Source organism: Dreissena polymorpha, chromosome 5 (assembly GCF_020536995.1).
Source record: "Dreissena polymorpha isolate Duluth1 chromosome 5, UMN_Dpol_1.0, whole genome shotgun sequence".
NCBI classification, from domain to species: Eukaryota; Metazoa; Mollusca; class Bivalvia; order Myida; family Dreissenidae; genus Dreissena; species Dreissena polymorpha.
This window is the reverse complement of record NC_068359.1, coordinates 45,675,771-45,696,902: the sequence shown is the minus strand read 5'-3', so window position 1 is coordinate 45,696,902 and position 21,132 is coordinate 45,675,771. Positions and strand designations below refer to the sequence as shown.

General features: G+C 37.1%; 1 protein-coding gene across 1 annotated transcript in view; it reads right to left on the bottom strand.

Moving 5' to 3' along the window:
- Window positions 1-18,579, bottom strand: part of LOC127880499 (transcription initiation factor TFIID subunit 3-like) — a 33,241-nt gene extending 14,662 nt beyond the window's left edge. The window contains exons 1-9 of the mRNA XM_052427795.1: window positions 18,470-18,579; window positions 15,830-15,997; window positions 15,025-15,113; window positions 11,120-11,279; window positions 9,844-10,030; window positions 7,277-8,433; window positions 6,089-6,628; window positions 2,002-2,324; window positions 1,303-1,425 (exon numbers count right to left, since the gene is read on the bottom strand). Of these exons, the coding sequence (XP_052283755.1) occupies window positions 1,303-1,425; window positions 2,002-2,324; window positions 6,089-6,628; window positions 7,277-8,433; window positions 9,844-10,030; window positions 11,120-11,279; window positions 15,025-15,113; window positions 15,830-15,995 (2,745 nt within the window). The 5' untranslated portion in view covers window positions 15,996-15,997; window positions 18,470-18,579. The remainder of the gene's footprint in view (window positions 1-1,302; window positions 1,426-2,001; window positions 2,325-6,088; window positions 6,629-7,276; window positions 8,434-9,843; window positions 10,031-11,119; window positions 11,280-15,024; window positions 15,114-15,829; window positions 15,998-18,469) is intronic.
- Between the last annotated feature and the right edge of the window lie 2,553 nt (window positions 18,580-21,132).

The following is a 21,132-nucleotide window of genomic DNA, read 5'->3' as shown; positions in this document are numbered from 1 at the left end:
AGAGTTAACAAGGCAAATGTTGATGCCGCACAACGCACAACGGATGACGGACAAAAAGCGATCACAAAAGATCACCATGAGCACGTTGTGCTCAGGTGAGCTAAAAAATTGGGGGGGGGGGGGGGGTTGGGGGAAGTAGGGGGGGGGTGAGAGGGGGGGTATAATGTGGGGTGGGGTAATTTATTAGATGATGTTTAAAAAAAAAAATTGGGGGGGGGTGGTTGGGGGGGGAGGGATTCTGGGTAGGGGCGTGGGGTATTGTTTGTGTGGAATCCATTGTGGTATTTAGGTAAGTGTTGTTTTGTGAAAGTAATAATAAAATGTGATCCTAAATAAAGAAGTTATGGCAATTTAAGCAAAATGTTCAATTATCTAAGTGTAAAAGGGGCCATAAGTATGTCAAAATGCTTGATACAGTGGTGTGCTCTTGTTTATAGGTTGGGGTCATGTTGGTAAACAAGTATGCAAAATATAAAAGCAATATGTCAAAGGATATAGGAAATATTTGGGGTAGTACGCAAACTTTAACATAGATTTATCAATAATATGCATATTCTAAGCATAAAAGGGGCAATAATTCTTTCAAAATGCTTGATACAGTTGTCTGCTCTTGTTTATAGGTTGGGGTCATGATGGTAAACAAGTATGCACAATTTGAAAGCAATATGTAAAGAGACATTGAAAATATTTGGGGTAGTACGCAAACTTTAACATTTGCTGCATATTCTAATTGGAAAAGGGGCCATAATTATGAAAAAATGCTTGATACAGTTGTCTGCTCTTGTTTATAGGTTGGGGTCATGATGGTAAACAAGTATGCAAAATGTGAAAGCAATATGTCAAGGGACAATGAAAATAATTGGGGTAGTATGAAAACTTTAACATTTGCACGCTAATGCTAACGGAAACGCCGCACCAGGGTGAGAAGGATAGCTCCACTATATATATATCATATATAATAGTCGAGCTAAAAATCCCTCAAAAAATGTACTTAACAGGAAAAATAACTTGCAATTCAGAAAAAGCCCTGGAGTTGTAGAGTCTAGTGGATTCAAATTCCAAACATGAGGGTAAGGGGTGGGGGGTAATTTTTGTAAGCAAATCATTCACAAATGAAATGCTCATAAATGACCAAAAATTTAAAATATTTAGATTGGGAAAATAAGTGACTTCCCATAAATGCTGTACAGTCAAATAAAACTGATTCACAATAAATGCTAAAAGATTTTTATAAAACAAAAATACTTCTTAATGCAGTAAAGTACTCCTTAAAGTACACATGGTCAAATTTCTGTATCAAACCTTGTGCTCTTTATGTTCCTTGTGTTTCTCGTCCTTGTCCCGTTCTTTCTCACGAGGCCGGTCCCGGTCTCTGTCTCTATCTTTGTTCTTCTTTTTCTTCTTCTTTTTGTCCTTCTTCTTTTCCTTAAACAAAGCATTTATCGCAACAACTGAGTGGATTGCAGGCTCGAAATGTGGAGAATTTGATGGATTTACATAACATTTTGGACCAAACTTAACATGTTTACTTCAGCATGTTATTGTTGACTATTCTGTCGTTGATTTTGTTTCACATAAAACTAAAAGGATCAAACCAAAACCTACACTGTACAATCTCCTTCTATTTCAAAAAATCAAAATAATATCTTGAAGACAAGAAAAAGCCAGATTTTGGTATTGATACATTTTAATTGAAATGTGCCTCCCTGTTTGAAAGCGGGGCTTCATTCATATGAGTTAAGTGTCGACCCAGATTAGCCTGTGCAATCCACATCGGACAATAAGGGACGACACTTTCCGCAAAGACAGGATTTTTGCTTGGAAGAGACTTCCTTTAAACAAAAAAATTCCAGTACAGTGTCGTCCCTGATAAGCCTGGGCAAACTGCACAAGTTAATTTGAAGCAACACTTAACGCACATGCATTTAGTCCCGTTTTCCCAGATGGAGACTCGTATGTATTAAATTCCATATTATTGCTAATGCAATCACAAACTGTTACCTTAGAACGTTCCCTCTCTTTACTGTGACTGTGCTCTTTCTGATGCCTATGTTCTTTCCTCTCCTTTTCTGAACTTTGGCTCCTATGTTCTTTCCTCTCCTTTTCTGAACTTTGGCTCCTATATTCTTTTCTCTCCTTTTCTAAACTTTGGCTCCTATGTTCTTTTCTCTCCTTTTCCGAACTTTGGCTCCTGTCCTTCTCCCTCCTGTGCTTGTCTTTTTCGCTGCTTGTAAAGGCTTCTCTGGACTCAAAGTCGTGTTTCTTCGGTGAAGCCTCTTTGACTTTCTGAGGACTGGCGGGTTCCTTCTTAACAATCATAACTTCTGAAAAGCCCAAGCACATGACAGCTTTATAGTTAATACTTTACCACTAAGAAAAGCATTTTGACACGTGTAGTTCTTTAGAATATTGAATCACATTTAAAGCCTTTTTTTAAATTAGATTTAATTTGTAAAGGCTTCATTTCCAACCCTAAGATACTGATCAGTATCAAACAGCATAAAACCTGAACAGACTGCAAGTTATTCTGGTTGCAAAAAGCAATTTTATCTGTGCTCTTGGCCAAGACAGTGTTAATCTCTGAGCTATGATGTAAATCAAAATTACAAAGAAGCAAATAAAACAGGGAAATAAAAAAAGAATACAGAAAATGCATTCATGTATCAGAGATATAAATTAGCAGGCGACCACTTGGCCATGACCCCTTAAAATCTGAAGTGTGCTGGTTAATTTTCTGAGACCATTTTTATGTCCATTGTACAGTACACAACATACTAAGAGAACAAAGATGGGCACATGTGATCAAAATGAAAGTTTATAACCCAGTCTAAATTAAATCAAAGAACCTAGAACATGTGTATTTAGACTATATGAAATTAATACTATGGATTTTAACATCACATTTTGAACTTCGATACTTTTTATCTTTACTTTTTGTGATGATTTACAATGGTGGTGAGTGACAAGAGATACATTACAACTTATTCCAAATCAAACTTTGTTTTTTTTAACCAAAGCAACACACTGGTTTTTATTAGCAAAGCTCAATGAAAAGTAACCTAAGAATTTGTGGATGAAAAGTATTTATTAATATTTGTTTATATCTAGACATTGTATTGGCAACATTCAAATTTCAATTTAATTGCTTTAAAAATGTCAAAAAAGTTTGCTCCATAAACTTTCATGATATGCAGTAAACCGACCAAAAAACCAACTTGACTCAATTATACATCCTTTTTGTACTTGATTTGCAAGGGTAAAACATAAATGTTCAAGTTATTCATTTTAGAAAATAAGGGGAATTATAATCAAACAAGAGCCGTGTTTGTGAAACACAATGCCCCCTACTGCGCTTTGAAGCCGCACGACAGCTATTTTAGAAACAAGAGCACTGCCTTGCGGGTGCAGACCTCTCATCTATTTTTCTTTTTAAAGGTGTAGGGACCTATTCAATTTCAATCACAAAGGAGGGAGGGGTGGAGTGGAGAGTGTGGGGGTGTGGTCATTTATTGTATTATCTTCCAAAAATGAAAAAAAAATGCAATAAAAATATTTATTTTTATTTGGGGGGGGGGGGATTCTTGGGGGGGGGATTGTTAGACCGTATTTCAAAAATAAAATAATAAAAATAAATATTTGTGTTTTTTAACCATGTTTGAAAAAAAAGAGATGTGTTCGTCAGAAACACAATGCCCCCTATTGTGCCGTTTGGAAAAAATAATTATTTTGTTGTTTTTTACCTTTGACCTTGAAGGATGACCTTGACCTTGAACTTCCACCACTCAAAATGTGCAGCTTTATGAGAATGCCGCTTTGAAATATATATTTTTTGACCTTTGACCTTGAAGGATGACCTTGACCTTGAAGGATGACCTTGACCTTGAACTTCCACCACTCAAAATGTGCAGCTTCATGATAACACCGCTTTGAAATTTATTTATTTTTTTACCTTTGACCTTCAAGGATGACCTTGACCTTGAACTTCCACAACTCAAAATGTGCAGCTTCATGAGAACGCCGCTTTGAAATTTATTTATTCTTTGACCTTGAGGGATGACTTTGACCTTGAAGGATGACCTTGACCTTGAACTTCCACCACTTAAAATGTGCAGCTTCATGAGAATGCCACTTTGTTTTGTTTTTGTTGATTTTTTTTACCTTGAAGGATGACCTTGACCTTGAACTTCCACTCAAAATGTGCAGCTTCATGAGATACACATGAATGCCAAATATCAAGTTGCTATCTTCAATATTAAAAAAGTTATGGCAAATGTTAAAGTTTTCGGACGGACAGACGCAAAATATTTGACATTTGACCTAGAAGGATGACCTTCATCTTCACCTTTCACCACTCAAAATGTTCAGCTCCATGAGATACACATGCATGCCAAATATCAAGTTGCTATCTTCAATATTGAATAAGTTATGGCCAATGTTAAAGTTTTCGGATGGACAGACGCCATAAATTTGACATTTGACCTTGAAGGATGACCTTGACCTTTCACCACTCAAAATGTGCAGCTCCATGAGATACACATGCATGCCAAATATCAGGTTGCTATCTTTAATAGTAGAAAGTTATGGCCAATGTTAAAGTTTTTTTCGGACGGACGGACAGACTGACTGACATACTGACACACTGACGGACAGTTCAACTGCTATATGCCATCCTACCGGGGAAATAAAAAATATTTTTGGGGGGTGGGGGCGGGGTATAGTGTGAGGGTGTGGTGGTCATTTATTGGATGATCTTTAAAAAAAATTGGGCGGGGGGGATTGATGGGGGGGATTCTGGGGGGGGGGGATCCGGATTGTGGGGGATGGTTTGGGTGGAGTCTATTGTGGTATGTCAGGTAAGAGTTGTTTTGTCAAAGTATCAATCAAATCTTACATAAATAAAGAAGTTATGGCAATTTTAGCAAAATTTAATAATTTGACCTTGAGAGTCAAGGTCATTCAAACGTCAAGGTAAAATTCAACTTGCCAGGTACATTACCCTCATGATAGCATGAAAGTATTTAAAGTTTGAAAGCAATAGCCTTGATACTTTAGAAGTAAAGTGGATCTAAACACAAAATGTAACCATATATTCAAAGTTAATAAGTAAAAAAAGGCCCATAATTCCGTAAAAAAGACAACCAGAGTTATGCAACTTGTCCTTTACTGTCCCCTTATGATAGTTTGCGAATATGAAAGCAATATCTCTGATACTTTAGGGGTAAAGTTGACCAAAACACAACACTTAACCAAATTTTCAAGTATAAAGGGGCCCATAATTCCGTCAAAATGCCAGTCAGAGTTACATAACTTTGCCTGCACAGTCCCCTTTCGATAGTTAGTAAGTGTTGCAAGTAAGAAAGCAATAGCTTTGATACTTAAGGAAAAAAGTAGACCTAAACACAAAACTTAACCAAATTTTCAATTTTCTAAGTATAAAAAGGGCACATAATTCTGTCAAAATGCCAGTCAGAGTTACATAACTTTGCCTGCACAGTCCCCTTATTATAGTTAGTAAGTGTTGCAAGTATGAAAGCAATAGCTTTGATACTTAAGGAATAAAATGGACCTAACCACAAAACTTAATCAAAATTTTCAATATTTGTAAGTACAAAAAGGGCACATAATTCTGTCAAAATGCAATCCAGAGTTATCTTACTTTGCCTGCCCAGTCCCCCAATGATAGTAAGTAAGTGTACCAAGTTTGAATGCAATAGCATTGATACTTTATGAGAAAAGAGGACCTAAATGCAAAACTTAACCGGACGCCGACGACAATAGCTCTTTTTTTTTTTCAAAAAATAGATGAGCTAAAAAATGACCTTTGACCTTGAAGGATGACCTTGCACTTTCACCACTCAAAATGTGCAGCTCCATGAGATACACATGCATACCAAATATCAAGTTGCTATCTTCAATATTGCAAAAGTTATTCTTTATTGCAAAAGTTTAACCAAGGATAAAGTTTAGAGACAGAATGACAGACAGACAGGCCAAAAACAATATAACCCCGATCATTCGATCCGGGGGCATAAAAATAACAGGAAATCAGTACAAGGCACAATAATTTACCTCCATCTATGAAGTATACCTTTTGGTGATGGTGACTTGCGCAGGACTGGTTCAGGCTCTTGTTCATGGTCAGAGACTTCTGGAGTGTTCTCCCTTGACAGCGCAGGCTCTGTGGGCGCAGGGCTCGATGACATCCGCGACGAAGATTTCTCATCAAGGGAGGCAGATGGGGACCTAGGAGTGTCCGGTATCGACTGCGCAGGCTCTTTCTTACTCGTCGCCTCACGCGAAGGTGAACGTGATGGAAATGAGAACAATGTCGCACCAGAATCCTCGGCTTCATTGTCATTCTTTAACGAGCCTGTAGTATTTTCTGTGGTATAGGTAGCGTCCATTGGTTCATGAGTGTCAAAAGATATGGAGGACCTAGGACTGTGGCCACCTCTGGGACTCGCTCCCCTACTTCGAGGACTTTTCGACCCTCTGGGACGGCCTCTGGGTTTAGGACTAAGCCCTGAGGAGCCCTTAGGTCTCCCCGGACTCCTGCCGCTAGCGGGCGGTCGTCCTGGGCTACGGTGGAATGGTGGCCGGCCTGGACTACGGCTGAGTGGTGGTCGACCTGAAGTGATCAATTTAAAATAAATTGTACAGCCTATGCCTTTTGGATTGGGAAAAACAGCATGATAAACCTTGCAATTGGAAACAAGAGCACCGCATAACGGGTGCCACGCTCTGCAGCGGGTGCAGTTTTGAATAAATGAAAGCTTGTCAGAATATTTTTTGTTGTTTTTTTTGTTTTAGAGGTCACAGTGACCTTTGACCTAAAGACCCAAAAATGGGTGTGGCATGTAGAACTCATCAAGGTGCAGCTACATATATTAAGTTGTAGGTTGAAGCACTTTGATTTTAGAGCCAATGTCCAAAACCTTGACAAAATGTAAAGGTTTTAGCACGACGCGGACAACACGACACGACGAGCTGGCTATGACAATACCTCGGGTTTCTCTGAAAACAGCCGAACTAAAAATTAAATATTATTAATACTTTTGTAAGTAGAAGTATTCCAATTGTTTATGAGCGCATGTTAAACTGCATTTTTACATTTATTAAATGAAGTGCAACAGAATTATATCGCTGTATAATGAACACAATAAACCAATGATTTAGTTTATTGGAAAAGTTTGGCATCTTTTTGGGGGAAATTTTGGTAAGATTTTTGTGAAAAAAAAGTAAATTTTTGCCATTGGTAAATAGCCTGTATACTGACCTGGACTACGAGTGGACAAGGGCGGGCGACCAGGACTCCTTCCAGTTGGGCTTCGACCAACACCAGGTGGGCGCCCGGGCTTTCTGCCCAGGGGAGAGTGCATCCCTCTCGTCCCTTGTGTCTTGTAGAAGCCGCTCATGCTGCCCTTAGGTCGCCCTCTTGGGCGGGGCATGTGAGGAGACTTTTGCTGCTGATTGAACTGCTGCAGAATGCGTAGATGAGGAGCCAGTGTTTCTGGAGGGAGTGTCGGATTTTCGGGTTCGACAGTATTGGGCACATCATCTTCCTTATGATCACTTATATCATCATCATCATCCTCAGGACCACTGTAGGTTTCACTGATAGCTGTAACGGTCCACTCCTCAGCCGCTGGTTCAGACTTCGCTACAAACTCGCGGACTGGGGATTCCGCAGTACTTTCTTTCTCTGCCATTTCTTTACTTTGACAGATAACTGAATCGATGGTGTCTTCTATGTCTTCCTCTTGTTCTTTACTGATCGTCTTTACTGGTTTATATTCTATAGGCACTATTGACTCCCCGGGCTTTACATCTATCACTTTCACAACACTAATATTAGGAGCAGGAGGGGTAGCTTTAGCAGAGAGATCAAGAGGATTGTCAGAATTCAAAACCACAGGTGGTACTTTTTTATCCCCAATTTTAGGGATTTTAAAACCGAATGCTCCCTTATTGTGTATAACATTCGGTGCACCTGCCCTGCCAGGGGACTTTGGTCTTCCTGGTCCACGTTTGATCTTTTTCTCTTTTTCCAGCCTCTTCTGCAATTGTAATTTCTTTTTCGCAGGTTTATACTCAGGATCACCCCTGTCAAACTCTTGCACCCCCACATCAATGTGATCGTCCACTTCCACAATCTTGCCCTTCTTGGTGGGATCCGTATTGAAGTCCAGCCTGATGATGGATGACTCCCCAGGGGCCCTAACTGCGGGTAATCCAACTGAGGCTGCCATCGACGAGGTAGTTTTCTGTCGAACAATTATCACGTTTTGCTTGATCCCAACTGGGGGCCTCTTTATGTCTGGGCCCCGTCCCTCGACCAATGGGGAGAGGATCCCGCTCGTTGTCATGACGACGGTCTTCATCTCGTACTGTGAGGCACAGGCTTCCTCAGGGAGGGGCTGGGAGGTGGTCAGTCTGCAATCAGACACAAATTTAACCCTTTACCACTAAGAAGTAAATAATGACCTGTTTGAATTCCCTTATCAATTCAAATTTAAGACCGTTCTTCCTTGATTTAACCCTTTTCCACTCAGAAGCAAAGTGAAAATGGCTATGTGAAAACAGCATAAAACCATTACAGCCTGTGAGTACCTCGCAAACTGTTCAGGTTTTATGCTGTTTGCTGCTCACCAGTATATGGGGTTGGAAATGAAGCCTTTAAAACTTGAATCTAGTAAGAAAGATCTTTAATTGAATTGAACTTTCTTAGGGACTACACATGCCTCAAAATACGCATCTAAGTGGTAAAGAGTTAAAGGCTTTATTTCCAACCCTGAAATAATGAAGAGTAGCAAACAGGATAAAACCTTCTTGTTTAATGCTGATTGCATACAGCCATTTTCACTTTGCTACTGAATGTGAAAAGGTTAATCAGACACAGGACCTATCACTATGACAAACAAATATTTCAGTATCATATCAAAATACCTTCCAAGAATATCATAAAATGATATAGAGCACAGTTGAAATATGCGGCATTACTCTCTGATGCTTGCGTCTTCTTTTTTAAAATTACATGAGATATATATATATATAATAAGGTACACAATTATTCCTTCTTTGATAAACATTTACAAAGTTTACTACTCATGAAGTTCTCAAGCACAGGCATATCAGGGACAACGCTTTTAGCCTAGACTGGATTTTTGTTTACAAGAGACTTCTTTTAAAGGAAAACTACAATAAAAGCGGAAAGTGTTAACCCTACTAAGCCTGTGCTAATCTTGGAGGACGCTTGACGCACATGCATTAAAGGGACCGTCAACCAGGTTGACGAAAAAAAGAAAAGTTCTAAAATACTGTATTTTTGTACAATTATTAGTTTATATTGATTAAAATATCACGACTGGTATATTACTTGAAAAAAGTTCACATTTTCAGTATATTCGGTAATAAAATTTTGCGATGTGAAATCAAAAGTACATCGCGAAAATAGGGGACATTACGACATACACACTATAAATAATGCAAGCAGATTGAAATTTTTATATATATAATACATACAATTCACTATGCATGCACAATTTGCATTCCTGGGTTTACCACGTCACAATGATGATCAATCTACTTGTGTTATTTATAGTTAACCGGTAGTTACCTGGTACACATACCCAGTAAAATTTTATTACCCAATATACTGAAAATATGAAAACTTTTTCAAGTAATGTAATATACCAGTATGATATTTTAATCAATATAAACTAATAATTGTAAAAAAATACAGTATTTTAGAACTTTTCTTTTTTTTCGTTAATCTGGTTGACGGTCCCTTTAAGCCCCGTCTTCCCAAAGCAAAGCTGTAACTTCACATTATTCTCCCAATACCTGGGTCTCTTGAAGGGCAGTGGAGAGTCTCCGGGACTGGGTGCGGGTCGTTTCTCGCCCTGGCTGGCTCCAGGCTGAGAGGCAGGGCTGGGACTCAGCTCTGCAGAGGGGCCCACTGGCTCTATGGCCTTCAATCTCTCCGGGCTCCCGGGAATCGACACCTCACCCAACTCCTCCTCTTCCTCCTCTGAAAGGACATGATTGTTCAACACCTTGTTTTTGTTTGTATTTTTCTCCATTTGGATGAAGGTTTCTAACATGGAAGCCATCAATGCATCGGAGGGCATAACCCGAAAAGAATTAAAAAAACACATTCTGAGCGTCCTTAGGTTCGTCGTCCGAGATCGGTAAGTGTACTGCCCAGTGAAGAAAGTCCAATAAAGTGTAAGTCGCTGCAATTGTCTGTTTACTAGTCAAAATAGTCTCGGTCATCGATGGTTAGCTTCTATAATGTTGGCCATTTTGTCTAAGTTAACTCGCGGTTGTTCAGGTAACCATTCAGTGTTTACATTATTTATCAAATTCAAGACACAATTTCAAATCTAAAATGTACCTGTACCTATTTTTATCCAAATGACTGCCTAAAATTCTAAAGTTTCCTTATTTTTTTTGGTCCTATGAAATGTTAGTTCAACCGTCCTATCCAGATCTTTGACTAGTACCTTCGCAAACATAATGTAAAATACCGTTACAAAGTAAATGCAAAAGAGGGTATTGTCAAAAGTGGCACGTGCTATGTACGTAAATGACAATCCGAAAATAGACAGACATATAAAATGCCTGAGAAAATGAGATTTAAAATATATTGGACATCGTGAAATAACTGACCTCAATATATTGGATCTGCGTTGAATTAGTGACAATTCTACAACAGCTTAACCAGTGAGTTCTGGATGCATGTACGGTAGTTGTTCCGGTACTTACCAGTGAGTTCTGTATGCATGTACAGTAGTTGTTCCGGTACTTACCAGTGAGTTCTGGATGCATGTACGGTAGTTGTTCCGGTACTTACCAGTGAGTTTTGGATGCATGTACGGTAGTTGTTCCGGTACTTACCAGTGAGTTCTGGATGCATGTACGGTAGATGTTCCGGTACTTACCAGTGAGTTCTGGATGCATGTACGGTAGTTGTTCCGGTACTAACCAATTAGTTCTGGATGCATGTACGGTAGATGTTCCGGTACTTACCAGTGAGTTCTGGATGCATGTCCGGTAGATGTTCCGGTACTTAACAGTGAGCTCTGGATGCATGTACGGTAGATGTTCCGGTACTTACCAGTGAGTTCTGGATGCATGTACGGTAGATGCTCCGGTACGAAGTCGAACACTTTCCTCTGCTGAACCTCCTTGCTGTCTGGGTGGGGGAACTTGAGGTCATTTTCACAAGGTACGGGATACGAGACGACCTCCTTGGCGAATGGCAATGGCTCGACATGCTGACAGTGGAGAGTGAACATACATGATAATCATTTGGAAGGTTTAAAAATTATCTCCCTTTTAAAGCTTATTACTTCCCTAAGATTGTATTTTTTTACTTTGGACCTTGAAGAATGACCTTGACCTTTCACCACTCAAAATGTGCAGCTTCATGAGATACACATGCATGCCAAATATCAAGTTGCTATCTTCAATATTGCAAAAGTTATGGCCAATGGTAAAGTTTTCGGACGGACGCACAGGCTGACAGACTGACAAACGGACTGACGGACAGTTCAACTGCTATATGCCACCCTACTGGGTGCATTAAAAGTTATTGTTGATTTGCTTAAACTTAATAACTACTAAATGACAAAACTGCTTGCTTATGTCAGTTGTTATTACAGTGGAACCCCTCTAAACCGGACACCCCCGGGACCAAATGGAAATTTCGGTTCAGAGAGGACTCTGGTTTAGAGGGGAAATTGACAATTTTACTTTCAGAAGGTCAATTACATAGCCTTATGTGGAAAAACACACACTTTCAGTAAATTTTTATAGTTTATTTACGGTATATAACATTCTTTCATATTGCATCAAATAATAACAACACATATCACATAATCTGTTCATTCAAAAGCAGTATCAGTCACAATAAAGATCAAACAGTGCACACTGAAAAACAAACAATGTTATATGTATGTGTAAGGCGACTTTTCCGACTGAAAAACATGTAAAAAAAGATCTGTTTTTCAAACATCTACCACACACGATAGTCTTCTCCACCTTGTTGATCATTTCCTGAACACTTACATACATTTCAATATCACACTAAAGATCCTTAGGTTTGTTGTCAGTAATTATAATCAGAATCAGTGATAATTTTTCATGTGCGCTTTGCGTTATTTGCGCATTCAAATTGCCAAAAGCGCATATGGCAAAAAAATCTGCTTCTAAAAAAGCGCATTGCTCCTCAAGAAAGAAAAAATTGGAAATATACTTGTTTATCATTTTGTAAACACAACCCGTATTTTTCTGCATTTTATCGAGTGTAATGGGTGATTTTTAGAGCTGAAACGATTCACCCATCATTCGATTCGATTTCGATACCAAATGGTCTGATACAGTTATTTTCGATTCGATTCAAATTAAACTATTCCCTGCTTATTTTGGAAACTATTTCATGTTTGGTTTGTCTAGGGCATGAATTAATATGTTTGGTATTTGTTATAAACTTATTAAGTTGTTCATTTAAAGTGTTTAATTTTTAAAATAAAATTTTAAAACGCAACATTGTAACAAATTTATTGAACAAAACTTGTTGATGTAATGCTCAGCATGTTATTCATTCATTCATTGGATGTCATATTGCTATTGACCAATCACAAGACGTATTACAAATGACAAGAAAGTTTAGACGACGAATTAGGAAAGTTAGGTTTAAAATGCAGATCAATCGGGATTGAAGTGAATCGAATAGAAATTTGCCGTATTGGTATCGAAATCGAATCGGCGGTGTTGAACCGGTTTTTCAATGCATCGAACCGAATCGTTACAGCTCTAGTGATTTTTACTGTAACACCGCCATAACTATACTACGTCATTCATGTTTGCATTCCTACTTGTTCTCTGCTTTGTGCGTGAAATCTTCGGTTGATAAAACAACCATTGCAACGTTCCCATACGCTTTCATATTGCTAAAAATGCCTCCCGAAAAGAAATTAAAACCTAGTCAAGATCATTTAACTTTGAAGGCTGCATTTGGAATTGCTGATAATTCCCCTAAAGCATTATCCGAGAGCCAGGCTAGTACTATGTCCAACAAGTTTTTGCCTTAGAGGCAAACAACTTATAGTTGGTTGAAATTTGACAGAATGCGACTTTATGTACTATGGCGTATGCACTGACACTGGTATGAGAAACGGCATGCAGCAAAGCTGCCAAAATCAGAATTTTAAGCTGCTTTATCAGACCATATTGCTGCTATCCAAGCAGCCCAGCTTAAATCCATCTTTCAACATTCAAGTTTTTTCTTAACAATTTGAAAAGCTTATTGGTTTTGGAAAAAGCTCATTGTTTCAGCACATGTGCACTTCAAAAACTCATTCGTTTAAAATGAAAAATGATCACTGCAGAATTATCACTTCTATTGATCAATATGTACATAACAGGCTAAGTCTCTTTTAATAGTTTTGCGATTTTTACAGTTGGCAAAATGTTCAACCATCTTTATTAATTTCATTTGATTCCATCTTTCAATCATCTTTACATATACATGTCATCATTATGAAAGAGTCAGATTTCTACACAATTTGTGAAACCAACACTTTCTTCCTATTTCATTATCTTAACATTGTATTTGTTAAGCTGTGATATTTTGCCCAATTCAATCTCAAATACAGTAAAACTGCGATAACTCGAGGAAGCACGGGACCGACATCGATGCTCGAGTAATCGCAGGTTTCGAGTAATCCATGGTATATTTTGTTTTCACTGTCTCGGTTGATAGTGCTTAATTCTGACCGCAAACGCTTTATTTACATTTAAGACGGTGCTAGAGAAATAAAAGGCTTTGTAAAAATCGCTTCAGGTTACAGTATAATAAACAAACCAATTAAGATGATCGTAAATTCATTTAATTATTTCAACATACACACAAAACATATATATAATCAAAAATATCTCATCAATACTCACAGTACATGTAGCATAATTATTTAAAAAAAGCAAACAAGGTACGTACATGCGCATAAAAAAGCACACACTAAAAACAACATAGTAACTACACACTTTGCATTTTATGTACATTAGTCAGACTTGTGTTGCGCAAAGTCAAGGATTAAAGATTGTCGCAACCCATTAGCTTCCCGGAACTGATGGCGGAAGACGCTTCGCGATAATTATCGATTGCTGGTAATTATTTAATTATCATTAAAACTGTTTAGCTTTGATCTGCTTCTCAAAGAATGACAATTTGCAGTGTTTCTCAAACTGCAACTACCTTCACACCTAATCGAGCGTCTTTTGTCTGCTTGATTGCGCTGTTTTCACAACTCAAATATTTTTAGCACCCACCAGACGAGAAAGCGTCCTCGAATAATTTCCAGTTAATTAGGTGTGGAATGCCTTTCAGGGACCGGCACACGACCTCGAGTTATCGAAAATCGCATGTTTGAGTTATCGCGGGTATTTTTATATAGACATTAAAGGAAAATGCTAGGGACTTTCTTTAATGCTCGAGTAATCGCCAGTTTTTGAGAAATCGTCAGCTCGAGTTATTGCAATTCTACTGTACATGTAGTTTATATTTTTCCCAAATTACTAAACCTACTGCGCTTTGAAACGGCACAACAGCTTTTTAGAAAAAATGTCTAAGACAAAGGCCAATACTGTGCCAAAAATTTAATGGACTGGAATTAACTAACACTTCATCTGTAAGTTATGTAGGTAAACTCACATACAAATCCCATAACTTCGCTAAAAATCAATGAACTGGAATGAAACTGATACTTCATACTTCATATGTAAGTCATATAGGTAGACTCACCTATCAAAAATCAGCTCAATATCTGAAAGCTTTGCGTAAAAAACCTTCGGAAAACGGAATGCCGGACCGGAAACGGTTGGACAATCCGACTACTATATGAAATTACAATTTTCCCAATTTGAGTCTACTAAACCACACATCTTTTTCAATATGAAGGGCACTGTCCCCGTGTACAAAGTGGTGAAGAAAACAGTTGTGTAGTATGAACAGCCGTGTACCTTCATGTAGTCGTCCAGCTCTGATACCTCGATACCCATGTGTTCAAAAGCAACAAACACATCCTCCAACCGAGGCTCGGTCCGACCAACTGAAACATCATATACTATAGTCAATACATTAAACAAAATATATTCTCCAAACTGGAACATAATATACTATAGTCAATATGTAAAACAAAATATATTCTCCAAACTGGAACATAATATACTATAGTCAATATGTAAAACAAAATATAATCTCCCAACTTGGACATAATATACTATAGTCGATATGTAAAACAAAATATAATCTCCCAACTTGGACATAATATACTTTAGTCAATACATAAAACAATAAATGATCTCACCACTTGGACATAATATACTATAGTCAATTTATAAAACAAAATATTAGTATTGTTATTCAGAAAAGTTTTTCTTTACAATAATAATTATGAAGAGTTCAGACATCATGATTAACTGCGAGTACTATGTTACGCAATGCTATTAGATAAGACATCCACAAATTGAAGATGTCACTAAAATTGGAAATTGTTGTTGCATTTTATTTTCTAACAAATACTTTAAGAGGAAAAATAAAATTGCTTTTAATATTATATTTACTCAGGTGCAACTTTATAATTATAGAGCTTAATACAGAAATTAACTAAATGCTGCAATTTCTTTTTTTTTAATCTTAAATTATTTTTATTTTTTTTGAAATCTTGAATTTGGCAGTCAATTGAGAAAAAATACATGGTTTTATGAGATTGAGAATGATTGGGCAGAATTACAATTCCGACGAAAAAAAGCATTGAGCACTCACACTGTTCAGCGTATCTGTGCGTTGTCTTGGCGACCTGCAGCAGGTAGCGCTCCAGCACGTCAGTCAGCAGCTCCAGTGGTGTCGATAGGATGGAGTTCCAGCCCAGGTGCTGACAGATCTGAGCCATGCAGATCTGCAGGGCCGCGCGACTGTACTCTTCTGACATGGCTATATGGAGAATAGGATTAAGTCTGTTGACACAATAAAACACTCCCAGACGCTAATTTTTTTAATCAGAATCTACAAGTATTTTAGTAATGAAATTTATAATTCATATGTAAAAACACATCAAAAATGTTTCTGGGGGAAAATATAACAGTTTTAAATTAATACATACTACTTTAAAGCATTGCAGGTAATATCCAAATAGAAGGTAAATATTTATTAAATGACAAAAGCTACAATCACACATTATAAACCATTTAAATACATGGGTTTTTTGTCACTAATAAATCTGCAATTTCTCTGTTGGCATGATCATTCAATAAAACAAAAGGTCTTATTTTGTTTCCCTCTATTCTCTAGAATGCTAGGTACAGGTATTGATTGTTGCAATTGCATTTTCAACAAACCATGTGCTAAACATGTTAGGCACAGCCACACATACAAAGAAAGTTGCAAATGATAAAAGTTCACTTCATACATTCTCACAGCTTGATTACAGTCAAGTAAATGAACTTAACAATTTCCCGTAACACCATAGCGATTTTTTTGCTCAATTGGGAAAAGTACCGGTACCAGTCCAATTGGGAAAATTGTGCGCGAAAAACCCTGAAATTGGGAAAATTCGGGTCGTGAAGTCTTCACATTCAGAAATTAGTGTATTTGATTTTTTGCACCAAAATACTATAAAATTGATAACTTAATGTTGCCAAGCTGTCAATATTATATTTACTCAGGTTCAAGCCATAGAGCTGCATACGGAAACTAAATGTTCTTTATTAAAAAAAAAAATTAAACCTTCAATTGGTACTTTTTCACAGCAATTGGGAAATTTGTAGTTTTTTCTAATTGGGAAAGTGCCATTTTCCGGTACTTTATAAAGAAGGAAAAAAGTGGCTGCACCTCAACACATTCTAGCACGTCTCTCAAGTTTCAAAATAACAAAAAAGCTTCATTTCTGCAAAAAAAAGACAGCTTTTTATTTATTATTATTTGAAAGGGCTTGTTCCTCTTAAGTAAATCTTACCAAAGCTTCAATTGGGACTTTTTCACAGCAATTGGGAAATTTGTGGTTTTTTCTAATTGGGAAAGTGCCATTTTCCGGTACTTTATAAAGAAGGAAAAAAGTGGCTGCACCTTAACACATTCTAGCACGTCTCTCAAGTTTCAAAATAACAAAAAAGCTTCATTTCTGCAAAAACAAGACAGCTTTTTATTTATTATTATTTGAAAGGGCATGTTCCTCTTAAGTAAATCTTACCATGAAGAATGATACCATTCCTCCATTATGAGCGGTAAAATCTGCTGTCCCAATTAAATCAAATCTTTTTCTTATCTTCAACTAAAACAAGTCAATAAAACATTTACTTTGTTTCTGGTTTAAGTTTCGATTAAATACCTTAAAAAAATGAGTGAAGAAATTAATGGTAAAAATTGTTTCAGAGTTAATGTATTTTAAAATATCCTAATTCAGGGGTCGATATATTTTTTTCCAGCAATTTGCCCTGCAGGGCGAGTAGCTTAGAATTTTCACTTGCCCTGCTGAAATATGTACTTGCCCTGCAATTTATTGTAAAAATGCAAATAATCAGAAAATTTTATGTTTTATTGTATTTAGCCACTCTTTAAATCTAAAGATGTGAAGAATTTAGACGATTTTTTTAGCAGTATTAAGAGACCGTATACCGTACTGTATAGGAAACAATCACGGAACATACCGGTATAGGCGCGTTACGGGAAATGGACTTATTTTAGCGCAGTGTGCAATAATCAACATCCACTTAATTTTTAATCGCCGATAAAACGTTGTTTTGTTTGGTAAAGATGTATTAAAATTTGAAATTTTAATCTTTTCTGCCAGAAATGCCGTCGCCCTGCAGGATGAGCGCTGCTGGAATATTCACTGGTCCGGAGCCAATTTCTACTCGTAATTACGAGCGGGGAGTGGATTTGTCGAGCCCTGCTTATTGTTTGAACTAATAAAATACCCAATGTTGTTTAAAAAAGTAATCACTTTTTCCAAATACGAATGGTGCTGGTACCAATTACTAAAATCTGTATGATGTTGGTTGAACTATTAATGTTTGGGATAATTCATAATCACCTTTGTCACCAAAATGTTAAATATATTTTTTTTTTTAACAAGAATGACATACATTTAACATTTTGAAGTAAGACGAGTTAGAAAATGTTATGTTTGAGAGCGAGACCACAAAATGAAGTGTTACAACTATTTCAAGAAATGGTTCCTGTCAGATATTAATACATTATGCAGTATAATAAATACCAACAAATATTAAGATTGATAATTATTGATTTTAGTGCAAGTGTAAAAGTTCGCTACAGTCGCTCCGTTGGTCGTCATAATTTGGTACGAATAAACAAGGGTACGTTTCATTCCAATCATCCATGCATCGGTTTCTCTTCACATCAACATGAAGTGATAGATGTTTGGCAAACGCAATTTCATATACTCACTTAATGAGTAAGCATTCCTATTCCAATCAATAAAATGGCTTGAAACTCGTGAAAAAAAGTAAATTAATGAGTTTGGACTTTTTCAACACTATTGAAGAGTATTATTTTTCACACCAAAGTAAAAAAACAAAGTTTTAATATTGAGCCGAAAGAAAATATGGGGAACAAGAAAGATCTTTAAAAATATATTCGGTTTATATCTTGACTTAAAAATGCAGGTAGAAAATTGACGTTTCTAAGTTATTAGATTTTTAAACAACGGTTTAAGTATTGTTGTGTTCATAGATACAAATTGTATGCAGGGACCTATACAAACCAGGCCCGTATCCAGGCCATGGGCCCAGGGGCCCGGGCCCCCCCAGCTGGCTGTCGAACTAGGATTTTTTTAATTATCGGCCCACTGCAATTTTTTCTCTCGTGCAAGGGCCCACAGTACACTTTCTCTCAAAACAAAAGAGCTGCTATGTTTTATTGTCCCTGATAAACAAGGGGATTAACGCTCGCCAATCAAGATAAGCCTCTAGGCAATGTTTTCTTATCGCCTTGTACACACATCCCCGATCAGTCCCCAAATGTGATCATGAATGCTTCATCTATCGATAGTTGATATAACATGCATTTTGATACGTGCAGCGAATGGAAGCAACTGCAACAGGAGTTCGTAGACTATGGTCTGATAATTGCCGACGCAAGTTATTTTCCTTCTTTGAGAAGGCCCTAGACGTATTTTTCCATTCTAAAAGTTAAAAAAAAATTGAAACATTTTATTGGAAGTTTTTAGGTCCCAATATATACTTTTTGCATTGAGAATAGGGCCCTGCATTTGAACCGGAACAAAAACACTGACAAAGGTATTAAACTTAGTATTTATAATTTTTGAAAGGAAATCACTGAAAAAGACTACGATGAGATAGTTAACATGTTTGTTTAAAAGAAACACAGATTCATAAATTTGCCGAGCAATAGATAACAATTTGGCAGAATTCAGTATTTAATATAATTGAGTACCTAGAATTGAGTAATATAAACCTACCGGTATTAATGGCTCATTGGTAAAAAAATGAAAATTGAAACAACAAATCGATCTCATTATATAAGTTAACCTGATCCAGTGTAGAAAAATATTGTATAATTAAATTATCTCTTTCCTTGAATTTGTTTGAAAACAGTAAACTATGTAAAATTGATTATTTAAGACATTCATTATTTCCCCCAAAAATTAGGCGTTTCGCGCATTTTTTTCCCTCAAAAATGGCAAGGTCTTACCAACAAAATCAGATTTAAAAAAACCTGTGACGTTATTGATTTGTGAAAAAAATGGTGGAAGCAATACGAGAGTTGATGTGGATAATCGTCAGTTTAAACCTGTACGTTTCGGAAATCTAAAGCTTTTAATATTGTTGTGAAGTCACACCAATGTTTAAAGCTTAAGACTTCCGAACTGTGCTGATTTACTTGTTATATTCCATTAATTCATATCACAAAATACGTTTTTTATAAGCATTAAAATTCACATTGCAAAGTGCCAAATTAAAAAAGTATATATATAGGGAGGGGGACCCCTCCCAAACCCTCCCCGGTTGGGCCCCCCAGTAAAAAAATCCTGGGTACGGCCCTGCAAACTTGTATAGGTTTCTGTTGTATTTCGTGAGATCATATCATATGTGTCATCCCATGTTTTATTATGAATTTAATTATATGTTCGTCATCGAAACATAAAGACGCAGTTTCTTCCACACATTGAAATAAAACTTTTACATCCGCGTCATGAGAAAATTGGTCTTATGGTAAATGCACGTGCGCAGTCAGGGGCTACGTTTTCTGCTATAAAAATGCACGTAGCGTTACGTGGTATCTCCAGAGTAGCCTATCAATATGCATATCCTGACAAAACAGCGCGGATGCGCAGGCTGGGCTAGAGCTATGCTGGCAGCATATTGCATAAGACCCATTTTCGCATCAAGCGGATCTTTGAAAATCTCATTGCGTTTTATTAAGTGACATCAAACCACAATACTTTGCGATAGAAAATTTAATCACATTGTGTGGTTATAACAAACTGGCAAATATCGGTAGCCTATTCTGGTTTGCCTTCGTTACACATGTGTGGACATTACTATTTCGGTAGTTTTACCTCACAATACACACTATACAAGACAAATGACATTAACTGATGGTTTTTCATTCATTTCTTTTCGAAAAATTCGTTTAATTTGATATCTTAAAAGCTATACTATGTTATCAACATAAAACTTTTATTAATAGTAATAGTGCATTCGTCTTACCCTGACTATTTACTGACCCAGCTCTGACCCAGAAAGTTGGAGGTGGAATTTAACGGTAATCCGTAATTGTAACTGGGTCCATATGTGTCCGCATATCCCTACTCTGATTGTTACAACAAATACTAAAAATACGCTGTCATGTTGCAATGTTCTGGGTGATTATGCTCAAATCAACCAATGGAATAAATGAAGTGTTTTCATGCGGGTCTGCTGGCGTTGTGTAAAAAGTCATTTAAGTTGAAAAGTTGGGTTAAACAGCTAGGCCGAAAAACACACACGCAAAGATCTATCAGTAAACCGTTTTTTATTATAAATGGATGTCCTCTCGCGTGTTGCACTCATTTTTTCGGCATAGCTGTATAACCCAGCTTTTCACCT